This window comes from Trachypithecus francoisi, unplaced genomic scaffold (genome assembly GCF_009764315.1).
Source record: "Trachypithecus francoisi isolate TF-2019V2 unplaced genomic scaffold, Tfra_2.0 Lachesis_group13, whole genome shotgun sequence".
NCBI lineage: Eukaryota > Metazoa > Chordata > Mammalia > Primates > Cercopithecidae > Trachypithecus > Trachypithecus francoisi.
The window spans coordinates 70,790,849-70,809,598 of record NW_022681458.1 but is presented as its reverse complement, the minus strand read 5'-3'; the positions used below and the strand labels follow the sequence as shown (position 1 = coordinate 70,809,598).

At 41.5% G+C, this 18,750-nt stretch overlaps 2 protein-coding genes across 10 annotated transcripts in view; one reads left to right on the top strand and one right to left on the bottom strand.

Moving 5' to 3' along the window:
• The window catches only part of METTL8 (methyltransferase like 8), a 117,929-nt gene extending 109,571 nt beyond the window's left edge, over positions 1-8,358 (bottom strand). For 5 of the 7 annotated variants that reach the window (XR_004441709.1, XR_004441710.1, XM_033231152.1 and 2 more), the window contains exon 1: positions 8,228-8,358. The gene's annotated coding sequence lies outside the window, so the exon portion shown is untranslated. Of the gene's footprint in view, positions 1-7,413; positions 7,604-8,227 lie in introns of those variants that run through there. The other 2 variants (XM_033231157.1, XM_033231153.1) reach the window with 2 other exon arrangements.
• Positions 8,359-8,739: 381 nt separating this feature from the next.
• DCAF17 (DDB1 and CUL4 associated factor 17) overlaps positions 8,740-18,750 on the top strand; it is a 56,707-nt gene continuing 46,696 nt past the window's right edge. For all 3 annotated transcript variants that reach the window (XM_033231150.1, XM_033231149.1, XM_033231151.1), the window contains exons 1-3: positions 8,740-9,051; positions 9,459-9,562; positions 18,309-18,399. In XM_033231150.1, the coding sequence (XP_033087041.1) occupies positions 8,926-9,051; positions 9,459-9,562; positions 18,309-18,399 (321 nt within the window). In that variant the 5' untranslated portion in view covers positions 8,740-8,925. The remainder of the gene's footprint in view (positions 9,052-9,458; positions 9,563-18,308; positions 18,400-18,750) is intronic.

The following is an 18,750-nucleotide window of genomic DNA, read 5'->3' as shown; positions in this document are numbered from 1 at the left end:
TAGAAATAAAAAACCTGAAAGAGGCCAGGCACGGTGCCTCACGTCTGTAATCCCAGCACTTTGGGAGGCCGTGGCAGGCGGATCATGAGGTCAGGTGTTCGAGACCAGTGTAGCCAACATAGTGAAACCTCGTGTCTCCTAAAAATACAAAAATTAGCCAGGCATGGTGGCAGGCATCAGTAATCCCAGCAACTCGGGAGGCTGAGGCAGAAGAATTGCTTGAACCCAGAAGGCAGAGGTTGCAGTGAGCTGAGAATGCGCCACTGTACTCCAGCCTGGGCAACAGAGTGAGACTCTGTTTCAAAAAAAACAGAAACAAAAACAAAAAACCTGAAAGAAACAAAAAGCCTAGCTAGTAGAAAGGGGATAAATTAATTACAACAAATTCATACAAGGAAATACAATACAGTAGTAAAAATGAATGAACATCATAAAATTTAATGTTGAGAAAAATACAGACAAGCTATGGAAGAGTACACATTTGAATGATGTTCAAAAACATTTAAAACAATTTTTTATTTATCTAAAGAAGAAAGAGGGATCTGGGAACCAGCAGGGCACATAAGAGATGTCAAAGTTTTAGGTAATATTCTGTTTCTTTTTAAGTTGATGATAAGTATATGGGTGTTCATTTTATAACTGTTATTTGTATATTATGCTATGTTATCTGTAACATAGCATAAAAGGATTGATATTCTTTTGAATAAATATTGTTTAAAATAAGAGCGTGAATCTGCAAGCTGTACTATCAATCCTTTAAACCTAAATCTTTCTGAAAACTTCGTATATGCATTAATATACTGTGTGTTCAGACACACATCATTAAAATATAGAGAGGAAAGAAAACATAAGAACCAAACTTGTGGTCAAAGGTTCAATAACTTCAAAATAAATTTCCAAAAGTGACTTGCACTTGGACTACTACAATCACCTGCTAAGTGGTCTCTTATATTTTACTCTTGTTCTTGATGCTGCAGCCAAGTATCTGTTTAAAAAGAATGTCATATCACTCTAATGGTTTTTCATCACATTTCCACAGTTCCACATGGTCTGACCCCTACCTACTTTTGGGATCCGATTTTATTCCTCTTTCCCACATGCTCTAGCCACATAACAAATCCTAACATTCCTTAGCACTAATGTATAATGCTGATGTGCACCTTTAATAAAATCCAGGCATTGTTTCTTTGGCATCACATCATGTTTCCAATTTGTTTTGAGGAGTTTGGGAATATTTATTGTGTTTCTGTTTTATTAGGATTTCACTTGATTCTTTTCTTTTCCTCATCCTTAATATCCACTATATCAGAAGTCCTGTCAACTCTACTTCCAAAATTTATCTTGAATCTTGTTCACTTCTTTCCATCTCTCCTGTTATCACTCTAGTCCAAAACACTATAATCTCTTACCTGGATGAACGCAATAGCCACCTGTCCCCTTCTAACTATTCTGGCCCTCCACAATATTTCTTCCACTCTATAGCCATAATGACCTTTTTGTAACACAAAATAGATCATGTCACTCCCCTCTTCAAAGCCTCCTATCATAACAGAATAAAATCCAAAATTCCTTACCATGGTCTACAAAGCTTGACATGTCTTGGTCCCATTCGACTGCTCCAAGTTTACATCCCTCCTGCACACTAAAGAGTCACAATGGCCTTCTGAGAGTTTTTGACTTATTATAAGCCTTAGGGATCCTGAACTCAAGCATCCCTTTGCCTGAACTACTACTCTGGACTGTTGCACATCAGCTCCTCCTCATCATTCAGGGCTCAGCTTGCAAGTATTCTCTTTAGAGAGGCCTTCCCTGACCACTCTGGCTAAAGCAGGGTATTCAACCACCCTCCAGCACATCACCCTGTTTTATTTTCTTCACAGCACTATCACTACCTGAAAATCTTATTTTTTCCATCTATTTATTTATTGTCTATCTCCTCCCACATGTAGGGATCTTGTCTATCCTGTTTACAACTATATGCTAAGCCAAAATTTTTTCCCTGCACATTATGGATGAAAAACAAAAACATGTTGAATAAATGACTTCCTATAGTTTGGTTAAAATTTGTCTCTGAATAAATGTTCAAGTTTAATAACCTAAGTATTTTATACATTTATTCAGTTATACTATGCTTCTTTAAACAAAGTATATGAACAAAAAGCATTTTATTAACTTTTGAATTAATATTTCTTCTTTCTTGTCTTTAAAATATCATGGCTAGGATGGTTAAGTATTCTGTAAACAAACACAGACAAAGAATAGAAAAAAAAAAGAAGAACCAATATTTGTTCTATGCCCAAAACTAAGAGAAGTCATTTTCCAGTCATAAAACTGTATCTATTTATGCCATTTTACCTTCAACACATGGAAAATATCTACTTTATAGGTAGAAGTCTTAAGGATTTAAGTTTTTTTGAAAGTTATTTAATAATATTGTGACTTCCTACTGATTTAAAGAATAAGTGGAGACTATCTCTGCATCTAAGCTAAAAGTAGCTGCTATTGCCAGGGATTGTGGTATATGCCTATAATCCCACTATACATCCCAGCTACTCGGAAGGCTGAGGCGGGATGACTGCTTAAGCCCAGGAGTTCAGGACCAGTCTTTGAGATTTATTCCCAAGAAAATAAAATAAAGTAAAAAAAAAAAAAAAAAAGTACTTAGCTGCTGATAATAGATGCTATACAAACATATTGTTTTTTATAGTCCATTCATTCATTCAACATACATATGCATTAACCACATTTTAGGTAGTGTAAAGCAGGGAGAATTATATTACTACCCAGTTTCTGCCCAGATTAGTTGGGAAGACAGACAAATGACAATTCTAATATAGTGCCACAACAGTGTAGACAGTAACATGGAAGCACAGAAAAGGCTACTAAGTAAGCCGGAGGAGTTAGGGGAAGGGTCTCAGTGGAGCTCGGATACCTGGGATGAGTCTTGAGATAAACTGGTAAGAGGAGAGGAAAGGAAGCTTCAGATAAAAAAAAATCTCAAATATAAAGGCACATTGGCTTGAGAAAGTCGGCAAACATGTCAGAACCACAAAAGCAAACATGAGGGATGGCCAAAGAGATGAAGCTGAAAATGTGGGCAAGATAATGAAAATGTGGGAAGATAATGAACTGCCCGCTGCTCTACCCAAAGAGATTCAGATTTTGTACTATAAGGTATACCTTATGTGAACCCCTAGGGATTTTGTACACATATCTTCAAGGCTATGAGATTTCTGTAGGAGAAACCTTTCATTTTCAATTTGATAAAAATCTTTTTAAAAAAGAATATTAACAAAAGGACAGTGGATCATCTGAATGAGCACTTTTTAATTGAGTGCTGTCACAAGATTTGAATTCACACGTGTGTTTAGGAGTGTATTGCTAAACAAGTGATGCTGTTTGTCACTGGTGCATGTTAACGAGAATGAAATGGGGACTACTATATGTAAATGATGTTGTTTGTCAAGTGAAGGACAAATGAAGCCATGACATATTGAACAAAGGAAGGTTTTGTGGTGATTTAAATAAAGAAAAGAGGTGAAGGCATCAAGTAATCTCTCAACACAAGAGTAATATGGACAGACCTTTCTTTAAGGAAGGTACTCCACAGAGGACATTCATGATTAGAGCTTTTTAGGTTCAACTAAAGTCTCATTGCTCACAATCATTTGAATTTACTGGTTTTATAGCTTTGTTTCATTTAACTTGTAGATGTTTGGGTGTTATTAGTGTATAAAAGATACAATACACACACACAAATTAAAAAGACAAAAAAAAAGAAAGAGATAACATGAAGAGTTTATACCTAGTTTTATCTTTGCATATATGTGACATACTAAAAAGGTTTTAAGTTAACAGTGGAAGATTCTCGGTATCTTATTTGGGTGTAAGAAATACTGCTCGGCTGGGTGTGGTGGCTCATGCCTGTAATCCCAGTACTTTGGGAGGCAGAGGTGGGCAGATCACCTGAGGTGAGGAGTTTGAGACCAGGCTGACCAATATGATGAAACCCCATCTCTACTAAAAATACAAAAATTAGCCAGGTGTGGTGGCATGCGCCTGTAATCCCAGCTACTCGGGAGGCTGAGACAGGAGAATCACTTGAACCCGGGAAGCAGAGGTTGCAGTGAGCCGAGATCATGCCACTGCACTCCAGTCTGGGCAACAAAAGCAAAAAACTCCATCTCAAAAAAAAAAAAAAAAAAGAGAAAGAAATTCTGGGCCAGGAGTGGTAGCTTACGCCTGTAATCCCAGCACTTTGGGAGGCCAAGGTGGGGGGATCATCTGAGGTCAGGAGTTCATGACCAGCCCGGCCAACATGGCAAAACCCCGTCTTTACTAAAAATATTAAAATTAGCCAAGTGTGGTGGTGCACGCCTATAATTCCAGTGACCAGGGAGGCTGAGGCAGGAGAATCACTTGAACCTAGAAGGTGGAGGCTGCAGTGAGCTGAGATCGCCTCACTGCGCTCCAGCCTGGGCGACAGAGCAAGACTCCATCTCAAAAACAAAAAACAAAAACAGCAACAAAAAAGGGCCTGTCTAGGGACTAGGGGAGGGATAGCATTAGGAGAAATACCTAATGTAGGTGACAGGTTGATGGGTACAGCAAATCACCATGGCACGTGTATACCTATGTAACAAAACTGCACGTTCTACACATGTACCCCAGAACTTACAGTGTAACAAAAATAAATAAATATATAAGAAATTCTGCTATGGGTGTTCGCAGCCATTGAAACAATGCAACAGGAAAGTGACAGGTTGTGCTTTAGGAAAATCACTCTGGCACCTGTATGGAGGAGGGTTGGAATTAAAAGTACCCAAGTGATAGCAGCAGGAGGCAGACAAATCCTAGGCAGATGGGGGTGAGTCCCCAGTGAAACCTGACCTTTAAGCTGAAGACAGTTTAAAGCCTAGCTACATGTCCTGAATAAATTTAAGGACCAGATGTAGAACCTCTCTTCCCATTTGGCACACTTTCCTCTGATTGATACCCACCCTTCTCTCATTTGTTTTTTCATATTGTTGTGCCCACCTTTGAGTGGTGCCTTTGTTTTAGCCTCTTTTGCATACTCACAAATCAGTCACCTGGCACTTCCCTATTCTGAGCCCATAAAGACCCCAGACCCAGCCATGCTGGAAGAGACGTCACCCTACTTTGGGTGGGGGACCACCCTTGCGTTCCCCCTTGGCTGAGAATAAAAGGAGTTAACCAGCTTGCTTTAGGCAGACAGTAAAGGAAGGGTCCATGAAGAACCTACCACCTGCCCCAAAAGTGCTTACACCAGATGTTTAGCACAGATAAGGGAACTTGCACAGAGGGGTTGCCTAAACATGCCCACAGTAGATTCCATTCCCTAACACATGTGCAGTAAGGGAAATAATCAATATGGAGTAGCTCAGACTAAGGGCCCACAAGCACACCAGAAGGATGAGGTGGAGCTTCCAGAAATTTGCACGTTAAGCCCAGGTATTCAACTGTAAAGGGGGCAACCAGCAACCTGCTTTCAGGACCCCTTTCTTTACTGAGAGCTTTCCTTTCACTAAATAAATTCTACTCCACTCACTCTCTGGGGTCCACACAGCTAATTCTTCCTGGTTGTGAGACAAAAACTCAGACCTAGCTGAGCTGAGAGCAAAAATCCTGCATCAAGAGTTGTTCTGTTGCCCAGTGAAACTCTTCTCTGTCCTCCTCACCCTCCAGTTGTTAGTGTAATCTCATTCTTGGACACGGGACAAGAGTTCAGGATGCCACCAAACATGGGTAGGAAGAAGACAGTAACACAGTAGCTCTCCGCCCCACCAGCAGCACCTGATGGCCACCCCATGCAACAGGAAGCAGGGCAGGTGGCCAGGCCAGCCCCAGAGCTGTGGGCTGGAGTGGAGTAACAAGACTGATAGGGCTGTTAACACGCCCCTGTTCATCAGGCTACAGATGGCAGGTCTAAAAGAGCTGTTAGCATGCTGTAACACCTCTGGGGCTTCTGACCCATTTGGTTACCACCACCTTCCCCTAGTCTGGACTCCAGAGTCCACTGTGGGAGTCACTTGTGACATGCCTGGTCCAGTCACAAACCGTGCATGGAGCCAGCTCCTGTGTCAGCACTTGGAGCAACCAGCTGGATGCCACACAACTCTGCACTCGCCAGCTCAGACACCCTCTCCTGCCAGGGGCTGAGCCCACAGTCAGGTGGCCACAGTATCCATGCCTGCATGCAAGCCAGGAGTGGCCCAGTGGGCCAGTTGTGCAGGGCACCTCCTGTGGCAATCCCAGCCCAAGAAAGGCCTGGGTAGGTCTCTGGCTGTGGAGGTCTCCGGTTGGCAAAGCAACGTCAAAAAAAAAAAAAAAAAATCCTGTGTCACAAGTAAGGCAGAAATTAGAAGGCTACTTAATAATGTGATAAAAAATGGTGAAGCCCTAAATTACTTAGATGAAATGAAGATGAGATGGATAAGAGAATCTAAAGGACTTGGTTGTGGGTGAGGAACAGCAAGGCATCCAGGATGACTCTCCTTTGGTGATGACTTAGTGGTGAAATAAAGGCCACAGGAAAGAAGACAAACAAGTGGGGGCAAAGAGGAAGAAGAAATGAGAGAGTTGATGAATTCAATTCAGCAATGATTTCAATTTCATTTAAGCCAAAGAAAACCCAGTTATCTTTTCAGGGTTCCAGTTGTCTCAGTGACAGCTGCATTCATGAATTACCAAATTAACTATTGTAGCACTCTCTAAAAATATACAAAGCACTCTACTGTATGCTGTAAATAAGTCATGAAAAATCAGCAAAAGCTCGAGGCCTGAAGGAAATTCAGCAGCGTTAAAAAGAGATATGGCCAATTTTTACTAAACACTTAAACTGTGACCTAACACACTCACCCAGTACTGTAAGTACTCACCTAACGTTATCAACAGATTCTTGGAAACTGACTGTAAGCAAAATGACATATAACAAAACCATTTTACCATAGGCCAATTTATATAAACAAGAGTTAAGTTCCCATAACATATTTCTGGTCACAAAAACATCAGCAAACTCCTAAATAAAAACCAAAACACTTCTAATATTAAACATTGAAATAGAGACGGGCGAATCACGAGGTCAGGAGATCGAGACCATCCTGGCTAACACGGTGAAACCCCATCTCTACTAAAAAATCCAAAAAACTAGCCGGGCGAGGCGGCGGGCGCCTGTAGTCCCAGCTACTCGGGAGGCTGAGGCAGGAGAATAGCGTGAACCCGGGAGGCGGAGCTTGCAGTGAGCTGAGATCTGGCCACTGCACTCCAGCCTGGGCGACAGAGCAAGACTCCGTCTCAAAAAAAAAAAAAAAAAAAAAAAAAAACATTGAAATAAATGGGAGCTATACATACATTTAAGAAAGATTAATAAAAACAAGTGAGATAGTTATTTACCCAATTATTTCAGTTCAGGGTCGAGGGTGGCTGAAGCCTATCCCCTCAGCTCAGGGTGCAAGGTGGGAACTAACCCTTGCACACGAGGACATTCCATCGCAGGGAGCACTCACACCCACACTCAGGACAGACAGACAAGGCCAATTCACCCAGCCTGCACTGAGATGTGGGAGGCAGTACCCTGGGGCACCTGGTGAAAACCCATGCAGAGGTGGGGAGAAGGGGCAAGGTCCACAAAAACAGTAGCCCCAGTAGGAACTTACTATTATTTTTTCTCAAGTTATACAAAATGACGCTGAACGAAAAAATGCCATAAGAGACCCTGCTGTACTGTACTTTTTGCTCTGCCAGTCAGCACCTATGAACAAGAGGTAGCATGCCCACGTGGGAGATACAGCGGCACCACCCTTAAGGACTTAGAGCAAGGCAGTGGGACACATGTGGTACGTGCTTGCTGAACGTTTAGTGTGCTGGGAACTTTGAATACACGGCAGGGCTAAAGTGTATCTTTTACTTAGAGACATCGACAAGGAATATCTTAGGCCGTCCAATAAGAATGTAAGCATTTCATATTTTATTCCCTATAAAGAAAAAAGAATGGAGGCGAGAGGAAAGAAAATGAAGCAATAATCGCAAAACCAGCCAGAATCCCGGCAGGCCACCCAAGGACTGGCCTCCGGGAAAGAGTAACTCAGTACCAGTTTGGAGGGTGAAACTAAGAGTGAATGGGAAGCCATCATCTTCCTAATACAAAAGCACAGTTTACCGTCCCTCTCAGCCAACGTGCGGCTGAGAGGAAAGCCGCGGGGCGTACCTTTAGCACGGGACGCTGCTTTGGGGGGATCGCCCACGACACAGCGCCCCTCCTGGCACCTGGCCAGAACCTTCCAGGGCGAAGGTCAGGGGCCGAGCGGCTTGCGGGTACCGGGGCAGTGAGGGACGGATCCCTAAGTGCAGGGCGCACACACGAAGCGGAGACCTGGAAGCGGGAGCATCGCGTCCCCAAGGATCTGCCCAGCGAGCCACTGGCAGCGCGGAACGGCGCGCCTGCTAGACAGCGCAGCCTCCGCCGGCCGGAGGAGGCGGGGCCGCGGCTGGCAGAGGCGGGGCCGGGCAAGGCCCGCTCCCAGCCGCCTGACGGGAATTGTAGTTCCTGGGAGAAGCCAGGCTGCCTCACGAGGCACTGGGAACTACATTTCCCGGTGAGAGAGCGGCTCCGGCCGGTCGCGCCGTACCGGAGCGTCGCACTGTTAGCGGCCAGAGAGCCTGGGAGGGGCAGATCGAAAAGGGAGTATTTCTTCCCTCCTCTCCGTGCTCTGGCGGTGCAAGAGGCTCTGCTTTCCCTCGCCCCGCCGTCGGTGCCCCCTGCCCGCCTCCCCGTGTCAGCTTTTCCTGGGCCCCGCCAGGAAAGTCTGGGCGTGGAAATTCGGAGGCAGCGGCGGCTGCTCAGCACGGGAGTGTGGGGCGCGCCCCTCAGCGGCCCAGCCTACACAGGGTCCGGCCCGCGCCTCCATGGGCCCGACCCGGAAGCCCAACGTGTGCCGCCGGCTGAGTCGCCGGGCTCTGGGCTGCTTCTCGCGCGACGCAGGCGTGGTGCAGAGGACCAACCTGGGCATCCTGCGGGCGCTGGTGTGCCAGGTGACCTCCCGCCGGCCAGGGCGGGACGGAGGGCCGCGGGCGCCTGGAGGCCGAGCCTCCTGAGGGGATGTGGTTTTAACGCGCTTGGGCCCCCCTTTATAGGGTCACTTGTGATGGGGAGGAGGATACAAGCCCGGAATCTGGGAGATTAGTCAATAGGTGGTAATAGGGCCACCAGATGTTTTTAGTTTTACGCTTCTTATGTCTTACCTGGGAACAATTATTCTAATAGTTGGTCGCCTCATTAAGCCAAAACATGAGGACAGAGTCGAGGAAGGATGCAAAATAATGTTTTTAAATAACAGGTGAAATTATATTGCTTTGAAAATTTAAAATCCAACTTAAAATTGGTGCACAGTGGAAGCCTAAGAGTTCTTTCCTAAACGGAAATTCTTTGTGTCTTTTAGGAAAGTACTAAATTTAAGAATGTTTGGACAACTCATTCCAGGTCACCTATAGCCTATGAGAGAGGAAGAATATATTTTGACAATTATCGGCGCTGTGTCAGCAGGTAACTTTTTATTGATAATTTTGCTGTAATTCACCTCACTGTTGATCTTAACTAATTCGTATAGAACCACATGCCTACATTAGTGCCTACTGAAATAAAATGAAAAAATGGGTCCAAAATAAGAGTAGGGAGTAAAAAATGCACGTGATTTTAAAATCTTGTTAAAGTTGCAGGTGTCATTTTTGTAAATACCAACTTAAAGCAAAACTATAGTGCAGGCAAAACCATAGATTGTTCAGAATACTGTTTAGTATTTTATTCTACTTACACCACAGTCAAGAAATTCAGTTGCCCACCAAATAATTAGATGCTGCTTTGGAGAACTGATGGATTGTGTTTTGGAAGTACTTGCCTTTTTTTTTTTTTTTTAAGAGACATTTTTTCAAACAAAAGCCTAGTATTTAGAGATCCAAAATGTTTCACAGTCAACCTCATCCACAACTGTCCAACATGAGGGGGGAAGGAAAGCCACAATGTATCCCCATATGTTCATTACCCAGATTCAAAAACTATCAAGATTTGCCACATTTGCTTTATCTAACCCACTTTTCCTTTTGCATTACCTCTTTTAAAGCATATTCTAAACATACATCAGTTTGCATTTTTTAAAAAATGGGCATTTTCTTTTTAAAGGCTTTATTAGGATATAATTCACATACCATATTATTTACCCATTTAAAGTGTACATTTCAATAATTTTTAGTACATTCACAGATGCATGTAATCACTACCACAGTTAATTTTAGAGCATTTTCATCACCTCAAAATAGAACCATGTACCTTTCAGCAATCACTTCAATACCACCATTACCCTGAGCCCTAAGCAACCACTAGTCTGTTTTCTGTCTGTAGATTCACCTATTCTGGACTTTTCATATAAATGGAATCATATAATATGTGGTCTTTTGTGACTGGCTTTTTCCCTTTGCGTGTTTTCAAGGTTCATCCATGTTGTCACATGCATCAGAATTCCTTTATAAAGTTGAATAATATTGCATTGTATCAGTTACCACATTTTACTTATCCATTTATCAGTTGTTAGACATTGGTGTTTCTACCTTTTAGCTATTATAAATAATGCTGCTATAAACATTTCCATAAGTTTTTATGTGGGCATTTATTTTCAGTTCTGGATTATACCTAGGAATGGAATTGGTAGGTCGTAAGGTTATATTGTAACTGCGTTTAATAGTTGGAAGAACTACCATATGCTTTTCTAAAGTGGTAGTACCGTTTTATGTTCCCATAAGCAGTATATGAGGGTTCTGATTTTTCCACATTCTTGTCAACACTTGATGTGTGACACACAGCATCTCACTATGGTTTTGATTCCATTTTCCTGATGGCTAGTGATGTCAGGCATCTTTTCTTGTGCATGTTGGCCATTTGTATGTTATTCTTTGGAGAAATGTTTGCTTATTTTGTCCATTTGTAAATTTTTTTTTTTTACAAAAATCCTTACATATTTTAGATACAAGTCCCTTATCAGATATATGATTTACAAATACTTTCTCCCATTGTGTAGATTGTCTTTTTACTTTCCTAATGTTATTGTTTGAAACACAGAGAGGTTAATTTTCTTTGGGTTTTTTTTTGAGACAGTGTTTCACCCTTGTCGCCCAGGCTGGAGTGCAATGGTGTGATCTCGGGTCACTGCAGTCTCCACCTCCCGGGTTCAGGTGATTCCCTTGCCTCAGCCTCCGGAATAGCTGGGACTACAGGCATGCGCCACCACGCCTGGCTGATTTTGGATTTTTAGTAGAGATTGGGTTTCTCCATTTGGCCAGGCTGGTCTCGAACTCCCAACCTCAGGAGATCCGGCCGCCTTGGCCTCCCAAAGTGGTGGGATTACAGGTGTGAGCCACTGCGCCCAGCCACAGAGAGGTTAATTTTGATGAAGTCCAATTTATGTAAATTTTTTTCATTACTCATGCTTTTGGTGTCATATCTAAGAATCCATTGCAAAATTTGAGGTCATGAAGATTTGCCCCTAGGTTTTTTTCTAAAGGGTTTATAGTTTTAGCTCATGTTTAGGTGGTTGATCCCACTTGGAGTTAATTTTAGTATATGATATAAGGTAGGTATCCAACTCCATTTTTTTTAAACATGTGACTGTACATTTGTCCCAACACCATTTATTAGAAAGACTTTTCTTTCTTCACTGCAAGGCCTTGCCACGCTTGTCAAAAATCAGTTGACCATGGACACTTTTGGATTTATTTCTGGACGTTCAAGTCTATTCCACTGATCTGTATGTCTGTCCTTATGTCAGTACCACATTGTCTTGATCACTGCTTCTCTGTTATTTCTTCTTTAAATGCTTGGTGAAATTAACCATTGAAAGCATCTGGGGTTTGGCACCTTCTGTTTTGGTAGGTTATTCATTATTGATTACATTTCTTTAATAGATACAGACTTATTCAAGTTATCTAATTCTCCTTGGGTAAATTTTGATAGATTGTGTCTTTCGAGGAATTCATCTAAATTATCCAAACTTGTGAGCCTACACTTATTCATAATGTTTCTTTATTACTGTTTTAATGCCCATGAGATCCATAGTGACAGCCACTCTTTAATTTCTCATATTAGTAATCAATTTTGTTGACCTTTTCAAAAAAACAGCTTTTGGTTTTGTTGATTTTCTCTATTGATTTTTGGTTTTCAATTTTACTACTTTCTGACTAATTTTTGTTATTTCTTTGCTTACTTTGGTTTTAATTTGCTCTTCTTGTACTAGTTTCCTAAGGTAGAAATTAGATTACTGATTTTAAGTCTTTCTCCTTTTCTGCATATGCACTTACTGCTATACCTTTTCCTCTAAGTGTTGTTTTTGTTGCATCCCACAAATGTTGGTATGTTGTATATGCATTTTCATTTAGTTCAAAATATTTTTAAATTTCTCCTGAGATTTCTTTGACCCATGTGTTATTTAGATATGTGTTGTTCACTCTCCAAATATATTGGGATTTTCCAGTTATCATTGTTTTATTGATTTGCGGTTTAATACCACTGTGACCTGAGAGCATACTTTATATTAGTTCTAGTCTTTTAAATTTGTTAAGGTGTCTTTTATGGCTCAGAATGTGGTCTATCTTGGTGAATGTTTCGTGTAAGCTTGAGAAGAATGTGTATTCTGCTGTCGTTGGATGAGATACTGAGTTGACTGATGGTACCTTGCAGTTTAAGTATATGCGTAATTACTAACTTTCTGCCAGCTGGAGATGTTCATTACTGATGGATGTTGAAATCTCTATCATAGTGAGTGGATTTATCTATTTCTCCTTGCATTTCTATCCGTGTTTGCCATATTGTGTTTTGATACTCTGTTGTTAGATGCATATATATTAAAGATTGTTATGCCTTCTTGGAGAATTGACACCTTTTTCATTATCTTATACCCACTTCATCCTTGGTAATTTTCCTTGCCAAATTCGACTTTGTCTGAAATTAGTATAGCTACTCCAGCTTTCTTTTGTTTAGTGTTTGCACATTGTATCTTTTGCCATTACTTTACTTTTAATCTATCTGTGCCTTTTTTTTTCCCCACAAAGTGAGCATCTGACTGTGTCTCCTAGGCTGGAATGCAGTGGCACAATCATAGCTCACTGTAACCCCAAACTCCTGGACTGAAGCAGTCCGACCACCTCAGCCTCCCAAGTAGCTAGGACTATAGGCATGTGGCTATTTTTAAAACAATTTTTTTAGAGATAGGGGTCTCAGTCGTGCTGTGTTGCCCAGGCTGATCTCATACTCCTGACCTCAAGTAATCCTCCCACCTCAGCCTCTGCTGAGGATTACAGACATGAGCCACCAGAACACTTCAGGTATTTCACGTCTCTCACTACTTGCTCTTACGTTCTCTGAGGAGAAATCCAAGTTAATTCTTATTGTTCCCCTTATGTAGTTAAGGTACGTTTTTTTCATCTGGCTTCTTTCAAGATTTTCTCTTCACTTTTGAATTTCTGCAGTTTGAATATGTTTCCCAGATTTGTGGCTTGATGTCTGTCAGTTCTGGAAAATTCTCAGCCATTATTACTTCAAATATTTATTTTTCTCTCATTTTCTTCCTCCTGGTATTCCCATTATGTGGATGTTTCATACCTTCTCCAATTTTCCCATAGTACTTGAATATTCTGTTCTACTTTTTCTTTCTTTTTCCTCTTTTATTCCTCAGCTTGGGAAGTTTCTGTTGACCTATCTTTAAACTCACTGATTCTTTCCTTGGCTGCATACAGTCTACTGATGACTGTTAAAGGCATTCTTCATTTCTCTTATGGTGTTTTTTGATTTCTAGTATTTCTTTTTTTCTTTTCTTTTTTTTCGAATTTTTATCTCTGCTTAATTTGCCTGTCTTTTCTTGCATGGTGTCCACTTTTCCCATTCCTGATCCTGTTAATCAGCTATTTAATTAGTTTAGAAATGAGGTCTTGTGACCAGGTGCGGAGGCTCACACCTGTGATCTCACACTTTGGGAGGTCTAGGCAGGCAGATCACTTGAGGCTACGAGTTCGAGACCAGCCTGGCCAACATGACAAAACCCCATCTCTACTAAAAAAACAAAAATTAGCTGGGCATCGTGGCACATACCCATAATCCCAGCTACTCCAGAGGCCAAGGCAGAAGAATTGCTTGAACCCAGGAGGTGGAGGTTGCAGTGAATTGTGATTGTGTGCCCCTGCACTCCAGCCTGGATAACAGAGCGAGACTCAAAAAAGAAAACCCCAAAAAACCCCAAACAAACAATAAAAAACAAGAAATGAGGCCTTGCTTTGTTGCCCAGGCTGGAGTGCAGTGGCTTTTCACAGTTATGATCATGGTGCACTGTAGCCCCAAACTCCTATACTCCAGTGATCCTCCTCCCTCAGCCTCCTGAGTATAGCTGGAACTACAGTCGCATATCATCGCACCTGGCTTAATCATAGTTATTTTAATTTCCTGGTCTGCTAATTCTAAAATCTCTATGATATCTGATTCCAGTTCTGATGTTTGTTTTGTTTCTTCAAACTTTTGTATTTTGCCTGTTAGCATCATCACACCTGGCTTAATCATAGTTATTTTAATTTCCTGGTCTGCTAATTCTAAAATCTCTGCCGTATCTGAATCCAGTTCTGATTGTTTTGTTTCTTCAAACTTTTGTATTTTGCCTGTTAGCATGCCTTGTGATTTTTTTGGTTGAGGGCTATGTATGATATATTGGATAGGCCAGGCACAGTGGCTCACCCCTATCATCCCAGCACTTTTGGAGGCCAAGGTCTGGGGATTGCTTGAGCCCAGGAGTTCGAGACCAGCCTAGGCAACATGGCAAAACCCCATCTCTACAAAAAATCTCAACATTAGCCGGGCATGGTGGCACACACCTTAGTCCCAGCTACCAGGGAGGATGAGGTGGGAGGATCGCTTGAGCCCGGGAGGTCAAGGCTGCACGAGCCATCAGCATGCCACTGTACTCCAGCCTGAGCAACAGAGCGAGACTCTGTCTCAAAAAAGAATTTACAAATTTAAGATATATTGGATTAAAAGAATTGAAGTAAATAGGCATTTAGAGTGAGATTTTGTGTTTATCTGAGTAGGAGTTTGGCTATGGTTATTGTTTGTTGTAGTTGTGGGTATCGGAGGTTAAAATTTCCTCTAGTGTCCTTATTTTTGTCTCCCGCATTGTTGGCTCCAGTGGCTTGTTCCTGGGCTTATGTTCCTGGAAAGCTGTGACTGTCAGTATCCACCTATCTCTCCAGTTTTGGAGGCAGCAGTTTGCCCTGTGACCTCAATTCTCTGATGGATCTAGGAAGAATTATGGATTTTCAGATTGTTCTGCATTTTTCGTCTTGTGTGGACAGACAGGAGTGGCACTTCCAGGCTGTTTTCATCTTGGACCAGAAACCAGAATTTAGAGAGAATAATCAGCTTTTGAGATGTGTTCTAACCCCAAGAGGGCTCTGTCCTGCTATCTTTTTCTGGTGATTTCTGGCAAATTAGCCAGCCTGCAGTTTAGCCTATATCTCCAATTAGTCTACCAATCCCCTCCCATTTGCCTTTCATCACAAACTCCACAGGTTTTGTGAGTGCTCTTAGGCCTTAACTTTTCCACACTGTGTTGCAAATGAAGTTAGTTTTTCTGGAAAGAGCTGCAGAGCTATCTGTTTTATGGCCTGCTTCTCCCCTCCTGCACAGTTTCTGAGCTAAGGGTCTTTAGCTGGTTGTGGGAGTCAATGCCATGCTTCTCTCTGAGTGACTTCCCTACTAGAAGCTGAGCACTTGGAGTTGAGGAAACACTGGCCTCAGATCTTCTCAGCTTGTCTCTCTCAGTATAGGACCACTATTTTCTAAGGAGGAATAAAGCCAATTAGGGCCTCAGTATCCTCAGCTGTGCTACATCCAAGGTAGATCCTCCATCCCATGAATAGGGGCTGGGTGGAAGAAGGGAGCCCCACCTCTTGACTGTACTGACCCAGGACTCAGCCCCAGCAATAGGCAGCTGGGGACTGATGAGAAATGCTGTCATCCTGGAATACAGGGAGCCTTGTCCTCTTGCCTGCACCAGTCTGGAGTGGAGTTTCCATCTTGCTGAGCTGGGATTGAGAAGGAAGGGACTATGTCCTGATTCAGACACCACAGACTCACTATTCTTACCTAGCAGTAGGTTTTCTTGAATAAATGTTTCTTCATATGCTGTATGTCCCCAGGACCATTTGCAGAGACTTTAAAGAGTTGTCCTTTTATGATTTTCACCAGTTTTGCCAAAGAGTTTGTCCACAGAGTTCTTCATGCCCTCATGCTGGAAGTGGAAATCTGGACATGTTCTTATCTTGTCATGTCATTATCACACCTAGAAAAATGAGCAACAATGACAGAAATGATCATTTAATGTCAAGTTTATAACTTCCACGATTTAAAGATACCTGCTTTAACTTAAAAAAAAATTAGAGTAAGTGGTGTTCATTAGTGTTCTAATGATTAAATATTATTGAGTTATTTAATGTCCAGGAGTGTTTTATCTACAGATTATAATCGCATATGAAGTTGCCTTCATTCCTGTGAAACTGTTTGGTTTAAACTTTTGAATCAGTGAGAGAATGTCAAAGAGATATAATAAAATTATAGCCTGAAAATTGTTTCTCTTTCAACAGTAATTTAATTTCAAAGTTCATTTGAAAAAGTGAAAAGGCGGCCGGGCGCGGTGGCTCAAGCCTGTAATCCCAGCACTTTGGGAGGCCGAGACGGGCGGATCACGAGGTCAGGAGATCGAGACCATCCTGGCGAACACTGTGAAACCCCGTCTCTACTAAAAAATACAAAAAACTAGCCGGGCGAGGTGGCGGGCGTCTGTAGTCCCAGCTACTCGGGAGGCTGAGGCAGGAGAATGGCGTGAACCCGGGAGGCGGAGCTTGCAGTGAGCTGAGATCTGGCCACTGCACTCCAGCCCCGGCGACAGAGCAAGACTCCGTCTCAAAAAAAAAAAAAAAAAAAAGAAAAAGTGAAAAGGGGCCGGGTGTGGTGGCTCATGCCTGTAATCCCAGCACTTTGGGAGTCCGGGGCAGGCAGATTGCGAGGTCAGGAGTTCAAGACCAGCCTGACCAACATGGTGAAACCCTATCTCTACTAAAAGTACAAAATACAAATATTAGCTGGGTGTGGTGGCATGCACTTGTAATCCTAGCTACTGAGGAGGCTGAGACAGGAGAATCGCTTGAACCTGGGAAGCAGAGGTTGCAGTGAACCGAGATAGTGCCATTGCACTCCAGTCTGGGAGACAGAGTAAGACTCGGTCTCAAAAAGAGAAGTGCCAGGTGAAGTGGCTCACATCTGTAATCCCAACACTTCGGGAGGCTGAGGCAGGTGGGTTACTTGAGTCCAGGAGTTCAAGACCATCCTGGGCAACATGGCAAAATCCCGTCTCTACAAAAAATATAAAAATTAGCCAAGCGTAGTAGCATGAGCCTGTAGTCCCAGTTACTTGAGAGGCTGAGGCAGGATGATTACATGAGCCTGGGAGGTGGAGGTTGAAGTGAGCTAAGATCATGCCACTGCACTCCAGTCTGGACAACAGAGCGAGAGACTATCTCAAAAAAAAAAAAAAGAAAGAAACAAAATAAAGTAAAATTAAACATTTGTGATCACATCTCAACTAATCAGAGAAGTGTGAATTAAAAGAGACTATTTTTCACATCAAAGATATAGCATTCAGTATTGGCAGAAGTATAAACTTAACGTTTCTGAAAAGTAATTTGGGATTAAAGAAAAAGCCATAAAGGATTTTTGTTGTTGTTGTTGTTGTTGTTGTTTGTTTTTTGTTTTTTTTTAATCCACTAGTTTTCATCCTAAAATAATGGGACCCTTTTTATCCAGTAATTTTCATTTTAAATATCAGAACAATAGTTTTTGATCTTGACGGAATTCAGATATTCTTAGTAAATGTTCAGAGGTAAAGAAAGAATTTAATATGAAACAGCTTTGGGAAACAATGTACAGGTACATATATGTATATAAACCAGAAGGAAATGAACCGAAATGTTAATAAGGGTTATTTTTGGCAGTTTTATAGTGTTGTAAACTGTGTTAATCTTGTTATATTTTTAAGATTTTTTTCTATGAATTATGTGATCAGAAAAAATACTAACATTTAGTTAAGAAGAGGAAAGCAAATGTGCCTTGGTATTTCAAATCTCTGAATAAAAGTAGTCTCTCAAACCTGAACAAATACTGTCTTGGTTATCAAGAATAATAATCATTTATTTTTGTTTTTTCCCAGTGTTGCATCTGAGCCAAGAAAACTTTATGAAATGCCAAAATGTTCCAAATCAGAAAAAATAGAGGATGCTTTATTATGGGAATGCCCAGTGGTAAGATTTGTTTTTAGAACATTTGTTTATAAAGCAGTTTTAGCCTAGAAGAACCGGTTATTATTAACATATTGCATAAAAGAATACAACTTAAATATCATAGTGACTCTTGCATCTTTAAAGCAATCAAGATGAGATATATCTTTTATTTTCCTCATGAAATAATTTCTGTATTAAAAGTACTAATACTATGAATGTGTTTTTAAAATTAGATAGAATTTTTTTAGACCCTGAAAACTAGAAAGTTATAATCGATTAAAAGTTATATAAGCAGCATAAGCTTATGTATAATTATCTTAGTGTTTAAGAGATCATTCCACTCAATATACTGAAACAATAACAAAGTATTTA